The sequence below is a fragment of the Aedes albopictus genome, chromosome 3, assembly GCF_035046485.1.
Source record: "Aedes albopictus strain Foshan chromosome 3, AalbF5, whole genome shotgun sequence".
Lineage (NCBI taxonomy): Eukaryota > Metazoa > Arthropoda > Insecta > Diptera > Culicidae > Aedes > Aedes albopictus.
Genome location: NC_085138.1, coordinates 14,646,255 through 14,673,226, shown reverse-complemented (window position 1 = coordinate 14,673,226; position 26,972 = coordinate 14,646,255). Strand labels below are relative to the sequence as shown.

Genomic DNA, 26,972 nt, shown 5'->3' with positions numbered 1-26,972 from the left:
CTATCATACACCGGAACTGCTAGTTTTCTCCGGAATGAGTTATCTTCACGAACTCCCGTTGCGGTGTCCTTGTGAATTCGATTTATTTCAGAGGACGAATTTTTCCACGTCCAAAGCATTGTTGACGAGGCATGCCTTACAAAGGAACTGACAAGGATGCTATCGGACCAGACTACATCAAAAAGGTAGTTTGAACGAACAGATGTTCAATTCTGTAAAAGCTGATCCCCAGAATTAATCCATGCATTCGACTACATTTAGGGTGTGCCTCAGCTGCCCAATTAATCTTTCCATAAGAAAATGCAAAATGACTTTTCTAGGAATCCGCAATGACCGTCTGATTGACAAGTTAATTAATATCCATTAGAATCATTAGAATATATCCAACTCTCCATGGGACGCAGATATTGCCACATGCAAGCTCAGATACACCACTTTGTCAGCCGCCCTCCTCTGAAATGTACTTTACCAACCTCCACCACCACCACCACTGACCGATCAGGGATCCAGCAGTAAAGCACCTCTGGGTACTGCACTGGGGCGACTCACACGAGACCGATCATAAATAGTGCTGCTAATGGCTAGTACACGAGATTCAATTTGTAATAAATTACCGGCTTGCCCGGTTAGGGCGTATGTGCACGATCATCAAACGCCATCGAAGCGTGGACGCGACGAGAGCCGCCAACAGCACTATATGATCATAGTCGCGGCGCGGCGCCCGTTCTTCATCCAAAATGCTTGCGATTTTCATTAGTTCAGCTGGTTCTTACGTCCAGAAATAGCCCTGTAGAACCCGGATCACCTTTTCTTATCGGACGGCCTTCCTGCTGGTTCAGCTCTTCCGAACCGGCTGAACCTGAGTCTTCCGACACGTCACCGGAGTGATTGATTAACGATGATTCACACACCATGGCACACCGGACCGGAACAGGAAAAGTCAGCGCCTCAAACCACCACCAAGTGCCACAAACCAAAATATCAAACATTCTACTGTGCTGCAAGCAAACACTAAACTAAACACACATCGCCAAATGGCCCCGTTTCGGAATGGGTCAGTTTTGCATTCGATTCGACGGTTTCAGCGTCGCGATCGACGACCAAAGTGGCAAAACGAGGCAAATACTTCGAAAATAATTACAATAATCACCATTTGCTTGCTGCTGCTGCACAGTGCACATAGGCAGGCGCTTGGCTTGGCTGTTTGTACCGGTTTCGTTCTCCTGTGCAGCACTTCCACTTCACACTTTCCCTCTCTCTCACCGGCGGCACCGGCACCGCACAATGTGCGGCCCCTCGGCTTCCAATCGAAATACAGAAAAAAAGCATAGAAGTAGCGGATAACAACAAGCGAAAAAAATGTTTACAAACACGTGTACAAAAATGCGGCTATGTTTCGCACTGCGCCTCTCTGGTTCGACCGGCGATAGTCAGTGACGCCGAATATGACGACGGTCGGGCACGGGCGGGTGATGACGAAAAAGGGGTTCGCATCGAAATCGATGTCGGACGGCGCGGCGGTGCAGTGGTTTGCAGATCTCCATCAACCACCACCACCATTAGGATGTCGTGGTAGAACCGTAGTAGGCCCTGCCCTGACTGACAACGCGTCGGACGCCGAGGTGGTATGGTACGGACGCAAATCGAGCGTGGCGCTTTGCGTCTCGCGAACTGTCACGCAGGCAGAACGCCGCGTCGGCCGAGGATGCGATGGACGGCAGTGCAGAATTCTTAGCGACCGCCAGCATGTCCTCACTTCGCGTTCTACAGCAGCCCAGTTGAGAGAAATTATAATTATTCGAGTCTTTTATTATTAGAATGTATATTTTCACCTCGTTAGTGTCGAGATAAATATTACAGGAATTGTGTGTGCGTCGCATGGTGGAAGATGCAAGAAAGTTTCTGATATAGGGGAGGAGAGGGTAAAATGAACGGGGTAGAGTTCCTTGAAAGAATTCATAGTAGTTGTTTCACGCTCAAGTGACACGGCATGGTTTTCAAAAGCTTAAGGGAAATTTCTAGAACTGAACTATGTTTCACATATGCCTTTTATGCATGATGCTGACGCCTAAGCCAATAACTCGGTCAAACAATTTAATATTCTAGATTTTTTTTGAATAACAAATTGCAGGGCAAGCATGTGTCAAACTTTTTGAATTGCCGTAAACAGTTATTGAATTGCATGCCCGACAGATGATAAGACAGTCAATCGAATTCGTAACTGTGTAGGTAGGCGGTTCGGTAGCCACTTCGGTTAGTACAGTGGTCGAGGCGAGAGGCCTGAGGCGTGAGGAGAAGAAAATCCCAAAAGTATCGAGATTCAGCATTAAATATTAAACGGCAATAGAAGAAAATTTCGAATATTTTAGGGAATTGAGAAAAGCTCTATAACATTTACGAAATCGTCAATAAAATAGAAAAAGTCTGCGCTATTGTCAATTTATGCGTTGAAAGTGTATAACAAATTTTAATCAATTATGAGAAAAGGCAAAGCTTTTCCAAATAGGTTAAAAGTGCGCCAAATTTCTGAATGGGTCTCATAATAATAATATTAATAATAATAATAATAATAATAATAATAATAATAATAATAATAATAATAATAATTTCGATACAATTTCAACCATACATGCGGAAATATTCAACATTTCATTGCACTCTGATTGTCATATATATCAGTAAATTTTTTGAAAAAAAAAATCAATAGCTGGAAAATGGAGATGAACTCGTCTGGATTCTGTACGTTGATGATCATGACCGGCCGAAACTTGAAGTAAATCATGGAGCTGAGGCAGCTCTTAGCCTCGATGTTTTAGATGTCTGACGGCGGAGAGTTGTGACACTTTTTAGGGAGGAAAATCAACTATACACGCAAAAAAGAACAGCTTAAGTTCCCTAAAGATGCCGCAGGATTGGACGATTATGATTGGAAATGGTCCCGCTTTAGTGTCAAAATTCTCGGACTGAGTGAATTCTGTTCACCGGTGGATCAGTCCATTAGCAGCACTTAATACCGAAGACGGCTAATAACAAGACAGACATCTTCCCTCTTGCTCCATATACTTTGGGAGCTACAAGCACACTAGCGCCACGAACGACTTCAGGGAACAACATCATGAATCAGTGTGCATGCGATGTTACCATTTCCGTGTACGTATTTGCATGTACACGCACACAATCATATTTTAATGTTCCTGTGAATCGTTGAGAGCGTTTCGACCATGTCGCCTGAAACAGGGTGGGAGCTGTCTGTCTTGTTATTAGCCGTCTTCGTTAATACTCTACTCCCAATGAACACTACATGAATGAGCGGCCCAAACTGAATGCTTCCACGCCCGACTTAGGTTGTGAACATCTTTTCATTGTTTCTATCGTATTCGTGGGCTTCGTGGCCGTGCGGTTAGCGGCGGCAGTCGTCTAGGCGTTTCGTAAGCCTCGGAGTGTGGGTTCGATTCCCGCTCCAGTCGGTGGAAACTTTTCGTCAAACGAAAAATTCATCACTGGGCCACTGGGTGTTCTGTGTCGTGTCCGTTGTCTAGTGTAAGTAATGTGTTCAGTCTGTGCAGCCTCTGGCTGAAGACGGTGTGAATTGTCTTTTATTCATTCGGTACATATAATCTGTTCCGATTCATACATTTGTCGATTATTGAGTCTCTCGATGCTCGATGAATGAAGACAATGGGCAGTGGAAGCCGAAAAAATCATTGGGCAGGAGGAGAAACACACTCGCTTCAGATCATGAGTGGTAATGAGTGAGTAAAAACGCAATAATAGAATGAATGTTTCCCTTATCTACCTTCCCATGAACACCCCTGACAAGCGTCAAGTAACGAAGTTTGCGTGATATTTGTAAGTAATGAAAGATTTCCTCAAAAAGTTAACGTTATAATAGTTGTATAGGGTGGCAACGTAGAAATGATACACTCGAAAATTGATGCAATGTAATTTTTCTGCAAATTTACTTTTAATAACACAACAAAGTATTAAACTTACAAAGTATTTAGTTCAATTAGAACCATTCCCCTTTGTTTTGAATTACGGCCCGCAAACGCTTCTCGAAGTTATTACAAGTCGCACACACCTCTTCGTCCGGCATTTCATCCCAAATTTTTACCAAACGGTTTTTGAAGGTATCCAAAACCAAGTTCTTCGCGTCGCCCAGGTTCCCTAGCATGCGTTCCCATGAACAAAAATCCAGTGGGTTCAGATCGGGAGACTAAACCAGCTATTCCGAAGAGCTGATGAAGCACGGTAAATTTTGCTTGCATCACTGTTCAACAACCACTGCTTTATGCGTCGGTACTGAGTCCTGCTGGAAACAAAAACTTTCTTTTCCAAACAGTTTCTTGGCACTGGGGAATAGGTGATCTTTGATGACGTGTTGTAAAAAGTCCTCTTTGTTGATTTTTATGCCCCTGTCGATGAACAACAATGGTAATTGGCCTTTTGTTGATATGACGCCCCAAACCATCACCGCTGCAGCACTTCGATATCGTTGAACCTCTCGTTTGTCGGCAGGAATTACACGAAGACTTGCTTTATACACACGATCATTTTGTTTATTCGGAGACGCTTCCAAAGTAAAAAAAAATCGTCCGAAAAAATAATGTTGTGAGCAGCGTGCATCTTGAGCAGAACGCGAGATCTGGCAACCCTGTCGAAAATATTCTTCTGAGTCATTCCGTGAATCCTTTGTATCTTAAAAGCCCCACATCTAAGATCCCGTTTCCCCAAGCACACTTGTTTTCAATGCAATAGCATGAATGGCAACGTATGGCTCCGAAACTAGTGTATCACTTTCACGTTGCCACCCTGTACATATACCAAGAAAGAGCTAATTTAAACCTCAAAATAGACATGTTGTCACTATAAGAAGTATTCCAGTAAATTGGTCGGTAATCAGAAGTATCGGAAACTCTTGCTATATAAAAACTTGGCTTCCAAAAACTACATTGAAACTATTCAAAATAAAAGTTTTACATAAACACATAATTTTTTGTATTTATATTGTTTGCAAATAAGAAACCAAAACTTCCGTTTTTGTTCAGTTCCGTTTTCAGATCAGACATTTTGTATGTTGCTCGTAATCGTATCCTAGCTGTTAAAACGCCAGTAGATTTTGAAAAAAAAATTAAGGACAAGCTCGTTAGAATTCCAAAATAGCGGCCACAATGGCCGACTCTTCTGCCCAGTGCCTAAAAAATTCAGCCCAATGATGTTCAATCAGTGCGAAAACACACACAAATAAACGAACGCAGTCGCCCACCAACATGACACAGAGAATGAACATGACAAAGAGAAAGCAAGACAATGAGAGCGATGCCTCGTAGTGTAATCAACTGTAGCTGAAGTTCTGTTTTGATCTTCAGTCCGAGCTCGGTGAATATGAATATGATTTTTTTAATTTGGAAATGACTTTTTGTGATTTTAGGCTATTTAAGGCACGCAAATGTCGATATGTTGTCCTAATTCTAGTAATTATGCTTGCTTTAAGTGAATGGTATGCACCAGCAGCACTTGTTGCTTTTAAATCGTGCTTAAACCAAAAAAATCAATTGAAGATGAATATGCTGACTTTGAATATCAGTCCGTGGTAAAAAATCAGTAGACAGCGAGGTAATGAATTTTTCATCGCTTGAACTTCAGAGAGTGGCGCAGTGGTTGTCGAGGCGATAATCAAAACAAAAACAAATCTACGACGCAAGAGCCTCTGGGCTTCGGTTGGGATGACTGTAATTTGACAAATTAAGACACTGCTTCTACCTACTCACGATTTTAAACGAACATATCTCATAAAAAAAAACTAAACCAGCGTACCGGACTTTCTTATTTTAAGTTTATCACAAGTAAGCAAGCACAAAATGAAAATTAAACTTTCGTAAGGTTGTTCGTTTGAAGATTTTTGCATTTGAGGTGGTTGTACAATGTTGAACTGACGGATCGCGAAATCCGTGGCTAAATTGGCGTACCCCAAGCAACCGGCATGTCATATAAGAGTTACGACAGAGCCAGTTTTGGTTGTATAGAAGTTAATTTGACGTTATTCTAGCATTGACGTTATTCTAGAAATGACATGCGTGTTGCTTGGGACTAAATAAACTGATTTTTGATTAAAAGTCATGATCAATGTAAACAATTTGGATAGCAGGGTTTTCAAAACAAAAATCCTGAAATTTCTGGAAATTTAGAAACAAAATCATGGAGTTTTTGGAGGTAGGGATTGTTTTTGATATGTTTGAAATGTTAGGAACTTTCATTTTACATGCTCATAAGTTAAAATGAAATTTCCTTAGTTTTTCAGGATTTAGTTTAATATTTTTCTTACTTTGAAAATCATGTTCTATAATTACTTTTTGTGGATTCTATAAAACATTACTGGCATATTTTCTGATATTTTTGTAATGAATTTCCACAAGGACTTCCTCAGAAATTCTGACAAAAACTTTGATACCTTGATTTGATCCGGAATGCATTCAAAATGTGCTAAAATGTCTCGTATTTTTTTAACGAAATTTTCTCCTAAATTTACAAAAAGTTTCAAGGATTTCCGCACCCAAACGTTTTGCCACATTGTTTTCAGTAATCCCGTTAATTACTAAATTGATTCAACTGAAACTTCCTCAAAGAAGGCTATGACTTTCTTGATCCAAGAAGTTCCTTACGATTTGTATCAGGAGCGTATTCAAATATTGTCCTAAATCCAGTTATACAGGGTGTTAGGTTCTTGAGTGCAAACTTTTTAAAGCGTGATAGGACCATAAATCGGCACCAACATTTCAAAAGGGCGTAACTGCATTTACAACCAATGCCTTCTCACATAGCTGTGGAGCGTATCCCATCCCTCTCGAGAAATTCACTAGCACAAATACAAAGATAAAATCCTCCTCTTTCGATTAATGGATGTGAACTGCGTGAGATGAATGAAATACGACCCACAGCTCTGTGAAAAGGCATTGGTTGCAAAAGCAGTTACGCCCTTTTGAAATGTTGGTGCCGAATGATGAAAAAAATTGTTCTACGCATATGCTCAAATCTCAACCGTTACGTAGTTATTGAACCCTCCTTGTGGTTGACTATTATCATAGATTTAACTATTATTGCCTTAACTGGCTATAACATGAAAATGGTCAAACTTATCGTTTTTTTTACCCTTATTCGAAAGATTATTGAATTTTCTATCAAATGGCATCTTGAAATTGATTGGTTTAGTTAAATAACTAAGTTTTCCAGACCAAATAGCTCAAAAGTAGTGTGCTTTCATTTGTTTTTGCCAATTATCTTTGAAAAATACGTAATAAATTAAAATTCTTTTTTGGGCAAAGTTGTAGCCCCTGTTTCACTCTACAAGTCGTTCTTTGACATTAAACTTCCATCTCTTATCGTTTTCTTGCAATCAGATTATGGTATTATGTCAAAACCGCTAAAGAAGCCAATCAGAGGTTTTGTGTTAAGTAAAAAGAAAAACTTCTAAATAGTTTGTTTGACTTGCTTGCCATTTACGTGAAAAAATCCGAAAAAAAGCAATAATTGAGTTCATTTCCGGAAAAAAAATTAAAAATTTCTGTGACTTAATACTGAAGGGAGGAATTTCTGGCTAAATACCTTTACGAATATGAACTACTACAGAGGAATAGCACTTCTCAATTCACCGTACAAAATGTTGTCCGCAAAACTGTTTAACAGGCTGCGGCCGATTAAGGTTGAAGGACTCGTCATTGATATAACCGTCATCATTGAAAATTCAAAAGCAGTTTTCTCGTTCAAAACTAAAAATTTCACTTTAAAAATGTATTCACTGTACTTCATTGTCCACCTACAATACAGTGAATACATTTTCACTGCGAAATATTAAGTTTTGGACGGAAAAACTGCTTTGGAATTTTCAATGATGACGATTACATCAATGACGAATCCTTCAACCTTAAGGAGTGCTTCGTTGGTATCAAAAGGAGTTTCCATGAGGGCCGAACAACGACGGATCAGATGTTCACCTTGCGGCCGATTCTCGATAAATTTCGGGAGTATAACTGTAGAAATGTGAACACATTGGTTGTTGGTTGAACTAATAATAATCTTTTATTGATGACAACGTCAAACTCTACATGTCATTGATTGCTACGATCCTACATCCCTCCCTTCTTTCATAGCTATGAAGTGCCGTTAGACCATACAACCCAAGTAACAATCTGAATTCTATTTGGTTTTATTTGTTTTTATGATAGTTTTATCGGAACATTGCATATTCTAGTTGATCTTATCGGAGTCTCAGCTGAGCACAACTATTCTTCGTCAATATGTGGTTTTAAAAACACCTCCAAGAATACTTGAGGTTCAGTTCATAAAACCATAAACACAACAAGAACTGTTGAACTTATTTACAGTTTTATAAGGTTCTTGTAGTTATCTTCAATCATCCGTTCTTGATCAAGAGTAACTGTTCTCGCATAAGAACAGTTTGGTACATGAAAAATACAAAAAAAAACTCAAGCATCAGATTTTGATTCTCATCGTTCCATTATTGCTGCCAATCAAGAACACCTACCCGGAAACCGAACCGCAACGCGGTGCAGTGCCAAGTTCCTTCGGTTGCAGCATTCGAAATGAGGTGGGTATGGTAATCTAGGACGTCGTTTCCCGTGCAATCGGGGTTCCAATCATCGATCTTCAAAATCAACAACTACTTACCTGTTGGAAGTGCTGACCGGAGGAATGAGGCACTGCACCGCATCAAGGCCGGTTATCGAAAAAGGTCTGCCTGGTTGGCATCGGTACCGGGCTGATAAATAAATTCATCGGACGAGATTCACAAAATCCACCGCGGTGCGATAATTTATTGTTTGTTTACAATTTGGCGTACATGTTTTATGACGTTCTTGGCGGAGTTTGCATAAACCTATATCAAGAACGTTATAAACCTGAGTACTCTTGAGTAATACTTCTTACCCTTGCATAAGATGAAATAAATTTAAGGCGTTCTGGATGGAGGCCAACCAGGCTGCATTGAGAACGTTATAAATCCTAGTATTCTTGAGTTATGCTTTTAGCTCTGGCATGAGTTGAAAGAAATTTAAGACGATCTTATGGTGATGTTGATTAAAACCATCGATGATGGACCGATCACCGGCCTAGATTTCAATGGAAGCCATGATGAGAAAACTCATGAGCAATGTTCGCATGACCAGGAATAATATTTTTAAATATTTTATTAGTGCGTTATAATGGAAGCGCGTTGCAATTTTTGGAAGTATCTTGCAACATATATACGATGAATTTCGCTTGGCATTTGGCATCCTTGTTACACCACGGAAATATTTCCAATTTGTGTAATAAATTAACCCCGATTACAATAATGTGTCATTTTCATTGTTTTTTTTTTTCAATTTCATTCACCAAACTTTTCTGTCGACATAAAAGCTGCATCAGCAACAACATTGACAAATTTATTATCGTTTTATCGTGCACTTGAAGAATTCTACAAGGAGAGAGCAATTCGCCTTGAGGACAACTTGGGAAGTACAACAAGTTTTAAGAGAAATTTAAAAACAACTCTCCAAGAGCATCTTAGGATGGGCCTCTTTGGTCTTATGGCGGGTTTATGGTTGAGTTGATGTCGTGTTGCAGAGCAATTTGGTTTATGCATGGTTTTAAAGAACAGGTGTTGAAGAATACTTCAAAAGCATTATAAAATTAATTTTGTTACTTGGGAATAGTGAACATACATATGTAGTAGCTTCAACTAGATGTCCGAATATTCCGATGCTCATAGATGGACAGGAATTCCACATCAATCTGAAAAGGAGTAATGCTTGAGATTTTATATGTATCGAAGCAACATATGAGAAAGAGTTTTCCGAAGCGTTAATACTGTTCTGTATTTTCATCTCGTCGCTGCAATCTTTATCCTCTATGTCTTCCTGCGTCTTCATCTCTGACATGGTATTTGTTTATATTTTCTTCTGCATTTTCACTGTTTGCTTCATTTTTTATTTTGTTTGTTTTTCATTACGCTTGTTTGGTTCTCTGAAATATATAACATTCATTATGTTTACACCATTATATATTATTTGGGTAACCTGTAGACCTCGCTACGGTGTACTCTCGTCCCTTTTCCTAACGAGTCCAACATTACTTTTGGACTTTGGCTTGTCTTGATATATGTAGTCACAACTCATATGTTATGTAAATTTCCGAGTACAAGTCATTCCTAACATACGTATCAATATCTCAAGCGGTGAAATGAAAATCTTCCAAAAATACAAGAATCTCACCTTATGGTCTTAGAATCACCATTACTTTCAGAATGATGCGAGGTATATACAGCCATACATTTCCAAACATTTCAACGAATGTAATATTTTTCGATTTGGTTGCTTCGTCTGTTCGTTTGAAAATAACAACAAACTGAAACTAACACATTTCATACAACTCGTACAACTCGTTGATTGGTGCAATAGGCTTTGCTCACAAACAAGTCTTCTGATTATCGGTGTCAATCAAGTTCAGACAAATAACTCCAGTCCACATTCAGATACCTTGAAGACACTTTCTGATTATTTCCTTTACCCTGTCATTTCGAATTCATGCTAGCATGTCATCGGTACATATGCTCGTAAATAGGAGTCTAATTCAAAACCAATGTTCTCTGCAATTATTTCATGCACCTACAAATAAACATGGATACAATGGAGAATCGTTCGCTCTGCCTGTACGATTTGGTATGTTTGATGTTTTAATTTTGTTTTAGTGTCATAATTTTCTAGATTTTTCTTGACAGTTGTTTTATCCTCTTTCATGATAGCTGAACTACCTTCTCCGACCTATTATTAATTCAGTTCAGTTTTATATACAACAAAAAAAAAACTTGTAAACTGAATTCTTTTGAATTTCTAAATTCTCAAAGAATCTAAAAAAAAAAAATAAACATGATTTGTGAACTTTATTTATTATTAGACTTGAATAATTGAATACTATGAAATCAAAACGAACAGTAGATTATTTTACGAAGAATCATGAAAATGTATCAGAAGACGACGGTTTTGACCTGTACGACTGGTTACATAAATGAGAATGAAATCATCTCCATTAAATTCTGTTTGAGTATAAACCTAATTATCAAAGCCAGTGATTTGAATCAAATTTTATTCTTTTAATTATATCATCTATTCCCATTTGACTACAAAAAAATAAATGATTTATTTCTAATTTAACACATCGACATCATCAATATGATCTGTATTTTTTTTACCAATGAAATATTTTCCGAGTTACTTCAAACTTTTATCGAACTCCAAATAAATTCTCGTCTACGAATTTCCTAAAACATTTTATTACTCTGAAATACTTTCTCGCATTATGGTGCGTTGTTATATTTCCCATCAAAGAATGGAACATTGATCATCCTTGTTGATTCAGAATTACACACAAACAGAGTTCATGTAAGATAACATATCATCTGTAGCATGAATAACATGTTAGTTAGACACTGACTTGAACTAATTGAATTATCAATAATAAATACTTTGTAACAAGCAGATAACCTCAACTAATTATTCAGTATATGCTTCTTTTTCCGAGAATGAAATCCTTCTTCATCATAGAAACGGTTTGTTAACTTACCAGTTTTTTTTATTACACTGAGCAATTTACCATGGTTTCATTTCTCCTATTAACGCCATCTGACCATTGTTAAACGTTTTTGTCGAAATTTGCCCACCTACACTGTATAACGCTTAATAATTCTTGGTCGTAGTGGAGCCGCAGCAGAATTCCATATGCTGTCTTGATGATCCTCCGATTCGGTAGAAGATCGCAGCCGCCGGCCATGTCTCCTCTGTTTCCTATTTGGTAAACTATGCTATCCGCAAACATCACCGTTAGGTTTCATTGTTGCCTGATGACCGTTGGCAATCAAGTCTTGATTTCTCACATAGATCTGCCGCAATCATTGTTTTTCCTTATCATCAATAGAAGTTTTCCCGAAAAACAGTCGTCCGTTTCATCCAAATTTGATTTATGCGAACTTTCAATTCGCTTTTCAAATTGCTATTGAAAATTCATCCTTCGTCGCCAAATGTAGAAATGTGAACACATTGGTTGTTGGTTGAACTAATAATAATCTTTTATTGATGACAACGTCAAACTCTACATGTCATTGATTGCTACGATCCTACAATAACTTGCAGACCTATCACCTTTTTATTGATCTCAAGGCGATGTACTATTCAGTGAAGAGAAACAAGTTATAAACATGGTTTTCCGGCGGAACTGATTAGCCTGATTCATGTGAGGCTTGACGGGTCGAATCCAAGTGTACGGATTGCGGATAAAATTTCGTTTTTGTTCGTAACATTAGACGAACTGAAGCAGGGCGATGATAAGGAGACAGGGGTGTGATAAGGAGAGCTGGTGTGCAACGGAGTGGAACCAATGTCACGCGGTCGCATATGCTCCTGGGCATCGCGGACTATATCGATATCTTCGGGATCGACCGTTGGGCCATGGAAGAGGCGTTCTTATTTTGTAAGAGGGTGATTGCAAGGGTTGGATTGACGGTTTACTTTACACCACAACAGCCAAGCACATGATTGTTTGTGGTCAACGCTGGTCCAGTCGGTACCCACGAGATGACAGAACGGATTGCGGCTGCGAATTGGGTCCTTTTTTTAGGTCTGCGAAACCACCTGTAGTTCCGTAGGCTGCGAACAAAGACATAACTTCATACGACCATGAATTGTGAACGTTGAGAAAAGCTGATCGGAGAGCCTTTGGAGTCTGCGAAAGTAAAGCGCTGCGTACAATACTCGACGGTAAGCTGGAGGACGGTATCTAGCTATAGCACAGCATAAAAATCACAAGGCAGGCTCGTAACCTATGTAAACATCTATTTTGGATGTAAACATGTAACGTAGTTCTTATCGTCTTTCACGTTGACAAATTGGTGTGGAGTACTAGATCGTCTATGAACGATTTGAATTACGTCATCAAAAAACTGTCAGATTTTGGGAATATATCACCTTCTGCACGGTGTACAACATTTAGAAGGTGATATCTTCCGGAAAAGTGACAATTTTTTGATGACGTAATTCAAATCGTTCAGAGGCGATCTAGTACTCCACATCAATTTGATCATGTGAAGAACGATTAGAATGACGTCACATGTTTACATCCAAAACGTATGTTTACATAGGTTACTAGCCTGCCTTGTGATATTTATGCCGTGACCTTCTGTACACCGTGTGGCTATAGAAGAACGAATAAACCACAGCAGGCTGTGGTAGGCTGGGCACATATCTCGTATACTTTCTAGGTATGAATCTCTGAACAAGTGTCACCGATCGATAGAATCGAAAGCAAAGCCGAACAACTTTTAACAGATCACAACCACGATTTTTTTGCTTGTCTAGGGCTAGTAGTCATCATCAAACTACTAGTACCTAGCCGTTCAAAACCGGGACGTTAGGCAAAAGGGTCGTCGTTGTGATTGTGTTGTCCAATTTTGGCCCTCTATTAATTTTCAACTTCTATTCAATTTCTCTCATCGCACACTTGCGATTCTGCCCACCGTTTCTTTCATTACTTTCGTTACTTCCTCCTTCTTTAAGTAGTATTAAGTTCACCGAGAAAAGCCAATAAAATTCAATTATTACATATCTCGTATGCCGGAGGAACGGCAAGCTGGAACCATATTAAGCAGATAACAAGGAAGGAGACTTGGGCTTCGTGGTAGGCCGTGCACACGTTGGCTTTTTGCAATACTTACTCTATCGTTCACTTAAAACATACACATAAAATGCTTTAGAAATGATCTAAACTATTGATTTCCTCAAATAATTTGAGAAGTTATTTAAAATAGTTGGTGTTGACAAATTAAAATCAAACAAGTGACATGAGGATAAAATGATGATGAGGAGGAGCTAAAAATTCTAAAAGTTCAAGGTGACTGGAAGTGATTGGTCCAGGACCGAGACTAGTGGATGCGAAAGCTTCATTCGGCATAGACTCACAGCTTTGAGTTGTATCAGAAAAAAATGTAGTTGAGTTGTTTAAAATAATGCTATATTTTGTAGCATATACAACAGAGAATATTTTTCTGAGTGTACTGTAGTTCTTATTGTGCTTCAATATCTTTATTTGATTTATTTTACGGAAAAAGAATGATAGTTTGATCGACAGAAACAAAAACTACAAATGCATTATATAAACAGATCCAGCCATGGTTCCAGTACACAAAAATTATAAATATGAATTCAAGTTCATTTGTAAACAGTCTAAACAGCATTTTACCCAATCTTCCCCTATTGAGGAGCCTGGCTGCATCCTTTGTGACAGCTGGTCGCGAGCAGCGATGCATCCGATATTATTGTCGCGCCGCTGCGGTAATCAAACGCGCGTAGAGCGAGCGAGGGAGTCTCCGCCACCACCACAAACACATCTCCCCACCCGCCCTAGATGACGGTCGGATTGGAGTGCGGTTTTTGATCTTTTAATTTATTGTAAATTTCACAAAAACAACAACGCTTCGGATGCAATCTTGCGCGATAATTATGATGCGCATCGCTGCCAAAAACGATGCCGCGACTCGCGAGGGACTTTCTCGCCGGTGCGGTGTGGTGATGACGGACGCAGACCGACAGAAGAGATGCTGCGCGACAATTTATGTTTTGTGTTGCCTTACCGGTTGTGCTGATCCCGCACCCGCTGCACATAAGATCGCAACATAGCGCAGTGTTCAGTGTATTTATTTTGCATTAATTGAATTTCATCCTAATGGAGTGTGACAATGGCGCGGCGCGAAACCGCCCCGATTCGTGGCCAGGGATGCCACATATACAGATTTTTCTGTAATCATGCAGATTTTTTTGCAGCTTTTCATACAGAATTCTGTATACCAATATACACAGATTTTTGGAAATTATGCAGATTATACAGATTTTTGAGAAACTTACAGAATTTCAAACAGATTTTTTGCGAAATATTACAGATTTCATACAGATTTTTGACAAAACATGGTGATGCAGATTATAAAGATTTTTGAAAGGGAAAATATAGATTTAAATGTGGCAACACTGTTCGTGGCCGATTCGGATTTAATTGTTTTTTCACGCCGCCGCTGCCACCGCCGGCTCATCGCCGTCTGAACATGTGACACAAAGTGCTCCGAATGCACCACCGCGTCTAACTAACTAATCGCGTTACGACGTCACGGCTAATCGGCGCGATTGGAAGACTGTAGCGATTTGTTCTGTAGTCTAGTCGCGGTTGCGGCGAACCAAGTTCCCGGGATTCTCTAAATATATAGTCTCGAACCGCCGAACGGGTTCTTGCGAAATCCAACCGACCGAAGGTTTTGCCCGGCCTGCCAGCATCAGATAGGTGGGTACCTAGTTTCGATTCGCAACCAATGGGTGAAAGTGGTTGTTATTCAAGTGTAACTATTTTATTGTGCCGGTTCGTGAAAATAGATCTTTGCACAAATGTGCGGGGTCGATTTCTCTGGCTGGGATGCTGTTGGCACGGCAATTGTCGTACCAACGGATCTTAGATGAAGATCGGCTTTCAGAATTCTGAAAGGTCATCTAGGAGAAAGTATGTTGCCGTTAGAAATAATTGTAGCAGTCACGGAAATAGCTGATGCACTTTTCACATTTGGAATCGTACGGGTTTGGTTTTCAAGGTAGGGTTTCTAACTAATACCCGTCTAGTTTAGCACCGGCCAATAATAATCGAGTGTATTCTTGTATCTCGCCCAATGTCCAGTTCGGTTTCAATTACTAATTTATAAATTAGCTTTCATATCATTAGTTTCGTACCTTTTAATTCTACCCTATTTTGCTTATCCTTTGACAGATACACGTATTTCGACTACCACTTGTAATCTTCCTCAGTGTCAGTTATAGCTGATTACACTCATTCGAAGAGGGTATTCTGCTTAGAGGGTTCGAAAAGTCGTTACAAAGACCATTTCATATCATGTAAAAAAAAAAATAATGCTAAACATCTACCATTCTCTTAAAATAATAAGATTGAATATTTTTTTCTTGAATTCTATTTCTAACTTTTCCACGTCTATTTCGGGCACAACATGAATTTAAATCCCGTCACATCTCCTAAGGTGACACAATAATAGATAGGATGGTCAAAAATTTTGATTTGATCAAAGTTGTGCATTCGAAAAGTCGGTCTAATGTTTCCCACTCCAAACCAAATCATGTGTTTAAAGTACTATTGAGCAAGAATCTTTTGAATTGAGATAGATGTTGCTTTAGAATAACGAACAAAATATTTCTGTAGTAATATTTTTCCTACCAGATCATGAAACGCCATGAAAGTTTAACGATGTAATCTTTCTCTGTGGTTGTGAAATACGATGTTACGTATGTAGAAAATCCACACACACGTTTTTTCCTCTGGACGAAGACAACTGTTTGTTTACAATTTACAGATGGGGAATAATTCAAGAATTGAGTAGCTTTTGCTGCATTCTGCAGCAGTGAAATTGAAGGTCAGTTCAATAAGTGAATCTGGCGAAGTGAGAATTGCACTGCGTGATACAGAACGATTCGGCTAGCTGCTGCTTTGGTGCGGTTGCCTTCGGCATACACAAAACGAGAAAAAATGTCAAGTAGTAAGTGGAGTCAAATCGAAATGTGAAATGTTGCATTATCATTCGATTTCCAGTGCTATGGTTTCTAGTGGGGCTGGTTTTTCATAGTCTGCATCTTTATGCTTCCTTCTAATGAACAAGTCATTGGCAAGTTAAAATATATTCAATAATTGGCTATTTTCTATTTGATATTGGAGTTTTGGGATACATTTGAATTCCACTCTCGACAAAGTATTTTTAAAAAATCCTTGATTTATGACTCCCTCCTATCCCTCTGTGAACAAGCGTGGATGTTTGTTGGGTTCCGGGTCATTTGGCCGAGCGCCATTTGGCCGAATGCCGTTTGGCCGAAAAAATATGGAAACTTAAACGACCATGCCATTGTTTTCCAAATCAGTATAACCCGAAAGAACAGCGTATGTTTCTAAGAGAAAAAAACCTTTGATAAAATATTGGCAGTTTCAATGCCAACTATTCCCTGAATGGCAAAACTAGAAAGAATTGTCTATAATTAAAAGAAGGAAATATTCCTGGTGAGCATATTAGTAGTTTGAATGTCAAAAACTTCCTCTGAATTCTTTTGATCATAATTCGGCCAAACTACATTCGGCCAAACAGTATTCGGCCAAATGGCCGGACACCGTTTGTTGAACCCATGCCCCTTCTTTTAATGTTCACGTGAACTTGCAGTCATTGAAATCAAAAGGAAACAGAGGTTATCTGTTTTCTTTTAATTTGAAGAACTGCAAGCCAAACCATATTTGATAGAAAACTTTACAGTCGATAAATCAAGTTCACGTGAACTTTTATGAATTAGTTAACAAAAATTGCTATTTTTAAGTTTAATTTTCCTTGTGTATATTTTGTTGTGTAGAAAATTGTTTTTATAATGTACCAGCTGTCCCCGGCAAACTTTGTCTAGTCCCTTACACAAAATGCATGTAGAATCAAATTTAAACAATTCAAAATTTCTTCATGTGTTTTGCCTTTATTGTAACCGAACAAAAAAAAAGATGACCCAAATCAGATGTTCCGTTCTCAAGTTGTGCGCGATCTCAAGCGGTCTAACAGTTTTTAACAACTTGAATTCTCACAATTGAAGTTTTTATAAATACAGTTATAATTTTGAGCATCAGACTTACAAAACAACTTAAAAAATACTAGCTGTACCCGGCAAACTTTGTTTTGCCTACTGCGTTTTTTGACGTTTCAAGTCCCTAGCCAAGCCCAAGTCCCCGTTCAAAATGTACGAAAACCCGGTTTTCAAAAACTTTTAATTTCTCCCCATGTTTTATGCCTCATAAACCTTCCTTGGGTGAAAACTAACAGAACAAAACCCAGACGACCCAAATCGGACCATCCGTTCGCAAGTTATGCGCGGTCCCACGTATGCCACTGCATTTTTATATATAAAAAACTAGCTGTACCCGGCAAACTTTGTCTCGCCTACTGCGTTTTTTGACGTTTCAAGTTTCTATCCTAGACCAAGTCCCTGGTCACAAATGTATGAAAACCCGATTTTCAAAATCTCTCATTTTTTTTACCCTATAAACCTTCTTTGGGTGAAAACTAACAGAACAAAACTTAGACGATCCAAATCAGACCATCCGTTCGCAAGTTATGCGCGGTCCCACGTATGCCACTGCATTTTTATATATATAGATATGAAATTAGGACAATTAGCTGCTACTCAAAATAACAAATTCATAACAGAGATCCAGATTTTAAAATGCTAAAGTGAAATGTGACTTCTTTTGCTAAAGCTGCAAAAATCTCTGAAAAAAATTGCTAGGCATACTTATTACAAGTACCTATTCTGAAATCATCTTATGCCGAAATTTCTTGGAATAATGGAAATTTAATAGTGCTATTTTTAGCTGATGAAATTTCTGAACTCATTTCTAATAAAATTTCTTGGAAATCTATATCTCTTAAAATATGTTAAAAATGCTCCACTTCTGCGATTTTCTAAAGCAATCAATGGATTTTGTCAGCAGTGCGCCTTAAATTACATTTTTAATTTAGAAATAAAATTTCTCAAGAATTCAACCATATGTTTCTAAAGAAATTCTGACCAAAATTCTTCAAATACCTAATCCTGAAATTCTTGATAGAATTCACTCACAAATTTTAACAATGTGTTCAGGGTTCTTTTTTAATATGCCGTAAGTTTTCAAAGTAAAGACAAACCTGAGGACTCCAAAAAAATCGTCTGAATTCCGAAACATATCTTACAATTCTTTTTAAAACTATGTAGAACTATATTCAGGAACTTTTTGACTCTCCGTTCTGTACTTTCATGGAGATCCTCCATAATATAGGCGAAAATTTTCTCCATAACTTTCAATAACATATCTTTAGAAATTTCACAAAACTGACTAATTCAATTAAAAAAAAAAAAAACAAATTACATTCAACTTAAAAATAAAATGTACGATTCTAATGTTCTTTTTAATAGATCGTAAGTTTTTAAAGTAAAGTCAAACCTGAGGGTTCCAAAAATTCTTTTAAATTCCAAAACAAATACCTGCAATTCGTCTAAGAATTCTGTGGAACAATCTTCAAAAACTTCCGACAGAAATGTACAAAAAAATGAAATTCTTTCAATAACTTAGTTTAAAATAGTTTCATGAATTTTTGACAGAAATCCGAACATTCAGCAGTAAATTTTGGAGTCAGTTTTTTCAGTATTCTGGGAACGAGTTTCTCTAGAATTTGTGGAGATCTAAAAGAAAAATAAATAAAATTATTAAAATAAAAAAATAAAAAAATAATGTAACCATTCGCTAAACTATTCTTGAGAGTCGATAAAGCGCGGTGGCTTAAGCACCACTCTCAGAGAAAGACCACCGGTCGTGCTGAAGTATGCCCGACTATGCTAGAGACTATTCCTTTACTGATCTCGCTACTGTTTTGATCTTCTCTGAATATTTGCTAACACTCTCATAAGAAAGGTTGTATTTCCTGTCTTCCTTGAACAACCTTCTCAATAACCTCTAATTGTCATCTAAATTCTCTCTCCTATCAACTGTCTGTTTTCGTAGACGTAGCTCGCAATCAAATTTAAATAAAAAAGGAAATTTGAAATTCCATAAGTAGTTGAACAGATAGCTGCAATCGTTCCAATACATCACCGCATAGAACAAACATTTTGCCAGTAGACAGTTGTTTGACAATAATTGAAATGTTTCTTCTTTTGAAATGGCATTTCGCCCCCTCCCCCTTCTTAAAATGTTCGGGCTTGGGGACATGGCACCCTGGAGCTCCCTAAATCCATCCCTGAATAATGATCTGAGCTGAGAAATAACTGAACTAAAATGAAACTCTTTGAGAAGTTCTGCCTAATATTCTAAAGGAGTTTTTTTTCCTCGCCATGCAAACTGTTCTGTGCTTCTCTATCAGAATTAGTTGATAACAACATTGTAAGGGAACTTAACATTGAATATGGCAGGTGCAGTTGTATTAGCAAAATACACGGAAATAAATCGGAGCAACACTTGCTAAAATAATTGGATGAAACTTTTAGAATAGCTTTAGAAGAACTTCTGACAAAAAATACTAAGCAGTTCCGATGAAATCAAACGATAATATTAGCTTTATCCCAACGTTTCGATCACAGTTTTGGTCTTCTTCAGGGGGTTAGTCGTAGTCGAAACATCGGCAACAATCAAATAATATCGTTTGAATTCCTTAAGGTTCTTTAGTTGATGGGATTTGGATTTCTATGTAATAACTAAGATGTCGGCTCAGTAGGCTCTTGAAATAATAATCACTGTTAACAACAAGTTCACTCAATAAGGTATCTGATACAGATGGAAGAAGTGGACAAAAACGGTCGTTTCGTTGTGATTTTTGGAAATGTATAATTTTGTCACCTGTAGTACCGGAAATGGGGCCGAAAATTTTATATTTCTTGTTTTTAATTCCAAACATAATTTATTCGTCTGTACATATATTTTTATTGTAAGTTTTGTTAAGGCCGATGCAAATATTATTTTTCTTTTATGTCCGAGACCTCTCATCGGGTACGAGGGGGTGGACAAAAATAGATGAGGAACAAACGAAAAAAAACTATTGAAAAATTTAAAATTATAAGCACTATTGAAAAAATATTTGTCAACTATTGAAAAATTGTTGACTTGAAAACATTTTTTATTGAAAATAGGGTCATTGGCCGCCATGTTTTTTTTCGCCCCTTCAATATTTTGGGATTTTTGAAGGGGGTGGTGACAAAAAACAAATTAAATATTTGCATCGGCCTAATTTGAAAATCAAAATTGACCACACAGATTTTTTTATCAAGACAGTAACCTTTGAGAAAGTCAAATGATATACATTTTTGGACAAAATTATGCCTGAATCTCCGAAAGCTTCCAAAGCTATTCAATTCAGGGAAAATATTGACAAACGTTTATGGACAAAATCTTAAGAAGTTTGAATAGATCTTTTGTAATAGCTTCCAGTAGTTTCATTTACTGTGCAGGAAAAAATAGCATAAGAAATTTCTCGCAGAGTTTGTAGAACTTCCAAACTATTCTAAACTATTGAATACTGATCCTTTCGTGGAAAGAAAACGTTTACGATAGGGCTAATCTCGCGTAGCTCTGCGTGATTCTTGCAAATTTGTGTATTTTTTTAAAGAAATCCCCAAAAAAAGTTTACGAATTATTCGAATAAGTTTTTTTTTGGGATTTTCTTAAACCTCAGGTAAATCCTTGGGCGTCAAATCACTTGAAAAAATCTAAAATATGTGTAAAAATCCTAAGAAGAATTGTTGGACAGTATTGCACGAAAACCATGTTCTTACATATTTTTGTGTATAAAAACCATTGTGTATTAAAAAAAAAACCTTAAAAATTTGTCGGAACCAAATAGAAAATAAGTTCCACCAAGAAGGCATTCGCTATAGTTTCCAAGGTGCTTAATCAGAAGGAGAAGGACTGTTAACCGGACTGCTCTCGGGTTCCAACTTTCAAAACTCTAATGAGCTCGAACAATTTGAAGAGTTAAAACATTACGAATTTTCGAAACTATAATCAATAAATTATCAACGTCCAAAGAATAAGAAAATTTCGGCAAACTCGATGTTAAAACTTTTTGTCTCTTGGTAAAAGTATTTGTACACTTTTGCAAGATATTTATGCAAATGTCTAACAATAGAGATGTATATCCGGAAAAATTTCTATCACGAATAAAATAAAAAAATATTCAGATTATGTTAGCGGTAAATCTTCCAGTAATTTTGTAAAAAGAACAAAGTGTCACAAAACTCAAAAAGTTACTACAGGAACTATCATTTTCTTCTCCGCTTAAGATTCAAATAAAAATTGCAGAATATTCCTATAAGTTTTCCAAGTAACAATGATAGCTGAATAACAGCTAATTCTGCTAATATTTAAAAAAAAAATCAAGCTTAAGAGCGGCTTATTCAGCCGTTGTACAGCAATAATGTTTGTTGGGTTGTCTTTGATAAGCAAATCAATGACAAATCATTCTTCGAGGAAATCAACTTTAACTTTTATTAACATAAGTCAGGGAAATTCCAAAACAAATTCTGGAAGAAATCCTAGAAGCCATTCGACAGAGAATCTTTCGAATATTTCACTTAAAAAATCTGCATGAAAATTCTTTAAAAAATCTGTCATTTTTTCCAAAGCTTATACTTTCCAAAATTGCTACTAAACTCTCCTCAGCAAGGCTTCTAAGATGTCAGTTTTAACGAAAGAGCTAGCGGGTTTAACAACATTTTATTGAGCAATTTTCCTTTCTATTACAACATTCTCTTAGCAATACTTCATTAAGAGACGAATGTCGAGAACGGTAAAGTCTCTCTAAACAAGAAAAACTTCATTAAATTAGTTCCCTTCGCATACTTTTTCATTCATATCATACAACGTTCGAAATAAATTAAAAATGTCAAGTTTATCTTATATCAATGACATTAATTAGGTACTAAAGTTTTCCAATACATCTTATATTTTTTATTTTTAAACATATCAGAAACAGCAATGTCACGGAAGAGGATCAAACATCATTCGATCACTTAATTTGAATGTATTTGTATTTTTAACATCACATAATTATCATAAACCATAATTTTGTTATTTTTTCCAAATAACACTCCCAAAACTACAGTGACATGGAACGCAAAACGCGAGAAAAACGTTTTCACGAAATGCCGTCGCTACTTGCTGTGCGACGCGTGCCGTCTTTGAATGGCAACCCGTGCAGAGATGCGAGACTGTTGACCGTCATACACGCTGACGCTATGCAAACGCTACTGTTAGGCATGTATCGGAATTTCACTTGCATTCGCGAATCAACCAATTTTTCACCAAAATGTAGCACTTTAAACCCAGATTTTAATTTTCATCGGCACCTTTGATCGACCATCGCATCACGAACACCAATTTGTGTGCAACATGGTAGGCCTTGCCGGTAGGAATTCGGCCAACTGCGGTTCCCAGCAGGAGGCGAACACAGAACCTCTCCCCTCCCCATCCACTATGATACTATGACTAAGTGCGTGCTAGGAGTTCGTTCGGCTTTAACCCAACTTGTGCCGTTAGCAAACCATCGTCATCAACATCATCTCCACACCAATATCAACAAGAACAACAACAGCAACAACGACAACAACACTTCATCAGCGCTCAGCTGTAGGCAGACGCCTTCTTCGTCTTCATCTTCCGTACAAAACTCTTCAACCCCTTTCTAGTGGAAGCTGCTGCGTGATGGGCACACTTCTTCTTAATTATTAAATCTCTTCCGGTCCTGACTGGCGTCAAAATGGGTATTTGTCTCTGTTGCTTGCTCTGCCTGTCAGTGTAGGGGGTGATCGGGTTGTGGGGAGCAGAATTTTTGGGGGTCAGGGTCATCGTTCCTACCTGTGCTAGATACTGCGCTAGGAAGTAGAGCTGCTTGTTCTGGAACACCCAATCCATCGATTGTACGGTGGGGAGGTCCATATCACCACCTCCCGTGCTACCGTGCGGCACTGCGGTTGGCTGCATTCGGTGGTGCTGGTCGGGACCGGGTTCCGGTGAGGGCGGAGACGGTGGTGGTGGTCTTCCACCACCAACCCCTTCGAGCAGCCGGCCACCAGTCGCAGCAGCAGCAGCAGCACTGGACGACGAGGCCGCCGTTGTTACGAGGGATTACACTCACGCACCACGGATGGGGACAGGACTGGCCTGCTGCGATTCAACAGTTTGTTCTGAGGGATACACTGTTTTCACAGGCTCCTACGATCTGGATGGGCTTTGATTTAGGATTTCTTCAGTCGCAGCAACCTGATCATTCACTGAAGTGATGTTTATTCTAAGCACAGCCTACTACAGTATCGAACACCGAACATCTCTTCTTTCTTCGCCTTCGGAACAACTTCACTGTTACACCGTTCATCGGACGCGCTTTATTTTGCCGTTGTTTCTTCTTTTCTTCTGTGGTCGATAAATTGGCTTTTTATTGCATTTTGACGGCTCTGTCATAAAATTGCACTTTTGGGTGGTGGGTTTTGTTTTTCTCTTGTGGTCGCCGTTTGAGGTCATTAAATCACATCCACCTCATGCATGATGCTTTTTTTTCGATTTTTTTTTTCTCGTTTCAAACTTCGAATCAACAACAATCGGGAATCGACTTTCGCGTCTCGTCGAAGGTCAGAAATTAATTTCACATTAGATGTAAACAACACATAAAACTTCCCACGAAAACACAACGATTCTCCACGCCGTCTTCTAACCCAAGAGTGTCCCCCGTGTGCCGAAATTTTCTATTTTTGAGTTTTGTCACATTAATTTTTCTTCGTTCTGCCACACTGGCGGCTTCGGCTGACCCGAATTGTGTGCTGTCTTAATTAATTTTTATCGAAGACCGAAAGGCAGAGAACCCAAGAATAGAGACGATGCGGACCGATTGACGATTTTTTCAAAAAGCCATTAAAATCACACGCACCGCTACGCTTCATTTGTTGACACTCGCAGCTGTCACTCGAGAACTTTTGGCCATCGATCACGTCAACCGTGCGCGATCTCGATACCCGACGACACCAGTCAGTGGTCGCGGAAAGCCGTGTTCTTCATCGGCCTGCTTCGATCGTCGAAATTGGTCTCGCGGTCAAAAATCGAACAATTCACAAAAACTCGTCAAAAACAATTCAGAAAACAAACCAAAGCTCATTGGGAACATTCCGTCAGATTATTTCGTCACCGCAGGTTCGGTACGCGGACACGCGCGAATTCTGCTGCACCGTCGTCGACGTGTGTAAGGTCGGGTCTGTGCGGATTCGAGGTCGATCGACACTACTACCGTTTTTGCAGTGCACTACTCGGCGCTGCTAGAACAAGGCTACTAGCAACTCATTGCGGGACCGACGACCACTACTCACATATCTCATTCTCGACAGGCAGGCAGGCAGGCAGGGAGCGAGCGCGCGCTCGTTTTGCGGACAAAATTTCGGGGGCGCGAGAACCGAAAAACCGCACACCGCACAATAATCGCCTATCGAACCCCTATCAAAAAACGATGTTTTCTGGTATAATACCAGCAGTTGACTAATCCAATTCAATCATATTACACTGTGCTGGCGGAGCGAAGCGAACGAGACGAACGAGCGAGCGAGTTGGCACGAGCGAGCAGGCAGTGAGCGCGCGGCGGCCACCGTTTGTGTGTTTTTGCTCACCGTGTATTCGCCGTGTGCAAACCAAAACAACTCACCACTACCACCCAACCGTCCACAGCCAGAGCCACCCGGCCTGTGGCTCGCGCGCTAGTGTGCGAGAGCGAGTTTTTTTGCCATGTTTTCTCGCAACATGCTGCATTTTTCCTATGCTTTTTGTGGGGTCTCAAACTTCTCACACCCGTGTGTCGATCAGATCAGCGTGCGCCCACTCTCGAACGGGAGGTGAGTGATGGTACTCACCTTCCGCGCGCCACCCAGTCGCTCGCGACGAGAGTTCCGCGAGCGTGCATGCACGCGGATGGCAGAGAAGCTGAGAACCGGGACTCTTTCTCCCGGGATACTTTCACTGCCCAGCGTGCGAGATGCATCCTCCTGATGGGCGCGCGAGGTGGTGTGAGTATGAAAAATGCTATACCTAACGGGCGGTGGTGAGTGCAGTCCATAAAATGTCTAATCGGGTGTGAGTTTGGGAATTGAGCTAGGGAGAATGTTGTTCGGGTGAGGCAGTGAGTGGCGGTTTATTTACCTTTTCCATGCGATGCTTTTCATTTTGGTTCCGCTCGTCGATGGGAGCAGCTCGGTTGGTTCCGTTGTTGCGGCTCAATGCTCTCCGGTTGAAGAGGGGAAAAGAGCGAGGCCAATTTCGTTGGGTCGGTGCTTGTTTATGTAGGTTTGCATCGTTGGTGGGCGAATCGGAAAATATGAGGAAGATTGTTCTTCGCTTCAGCTTGTTGGTTGTTTCAAGCGTATTAAAGCTACATTTTGCATTATTGTACTGGGCAGGCAGTACTGGCGACTAAATAATCGCATATGATAATAGTAGTTTACGCAACAAGGTGCAGAATGACGATTTTTACAGCACGAGTCGTACATTTATCCAACGAGGCTTGCCGAGTTGGATAATTATGACGAGTGCTGGAAAAATCCAGTTCTGCACCGAGTTGCGTACAATGTTTTTTGCAATTTCATAAATTACCCTGGAGGACAGTTTTTAACAAAACTTTTTCATAAACTGCACACTGATGTTCATAGCCATGTTTAAGAAAATCTGAACATAACAGGTTATACTGTGCAGTTGTCACAATTTTTCAAAACTGCGTCCAGAAAGCATCAAGAAGTTAACCAAAACTGAAAACAGTGCTGTAATGGTTCATTACGCAACGCAAATCAGTGCTGTAATGAACCATTACAGCACTGTTGATTTGGTGTGGGAAAGTAGGCCTTTTCCTGTTAGATTTGCGTGAGGTAAAACAACCTATTACGGTGAGAAATTGCAAAAACTACTTTTCATTTCCTTTTTTGGTAGCACATAGAACAGATCCTTCTTCTCAGCATAGTGTTCTATGAAACTGCTTTCTTTGTTAATAATTAATTTTTGCATTCGTATATCATGTGACAAACATGACAAATCTTCTTTAGGAAGATATCCTCTCTTAAAATATTTGGTATTGTGGATTTACCGGCTACTTGTTTTCTATCGATTACTTAAGTAGCCGTTACAAAGTAGCCGTTTTCATATAACATTTAACTTGATTGTCAAAAAATGAATGTCGCTGAGTAGCTAGTGGCAACGAGGAATAGCGTATAGAATAAAAATGTTTAAAATCATTTTGAGGTTACTCTTTTTATAAAACGACTACTTTGGAGGCCATACTGAAGCGACCGTTTGAATACTAGTAGCCGGTAAAT

The 26,972-nt window shown here is 39.0% G+C and overlaps 1 protein-coding gene across 2 annotated transcripts in view; it reads right to left on the bottom strand.

Annotated features, from left to right (window-relative positions):
* The window catches only part of LOC109427965 (rho GTPase-activating protein gacGG-like), a 456,067-nt gene extending 430,797 nt beyond the window's left edge, over positions 1–25,270 (bottom strand). Inside the window, exon 1 of one of the 2 annotated variants that reach the window (XM_029876838.2) lies at positions 23,491–25,270. In XM_029876838.2, the coding sequence (XP_029732698.1) occupies positions 23,491–23,616 (126 nt within the window). In that variant the 5' untranslated portion in view covers positions 23,617–25,270. The remainder of the gene's footprint in view (positions 1–23,490) is intronic. The other variant, XM_062858522.1, reaches the window with a different exon arrangement.
* Positions 25,271–26,972: the final 1,702 nt, after the last annotated feature.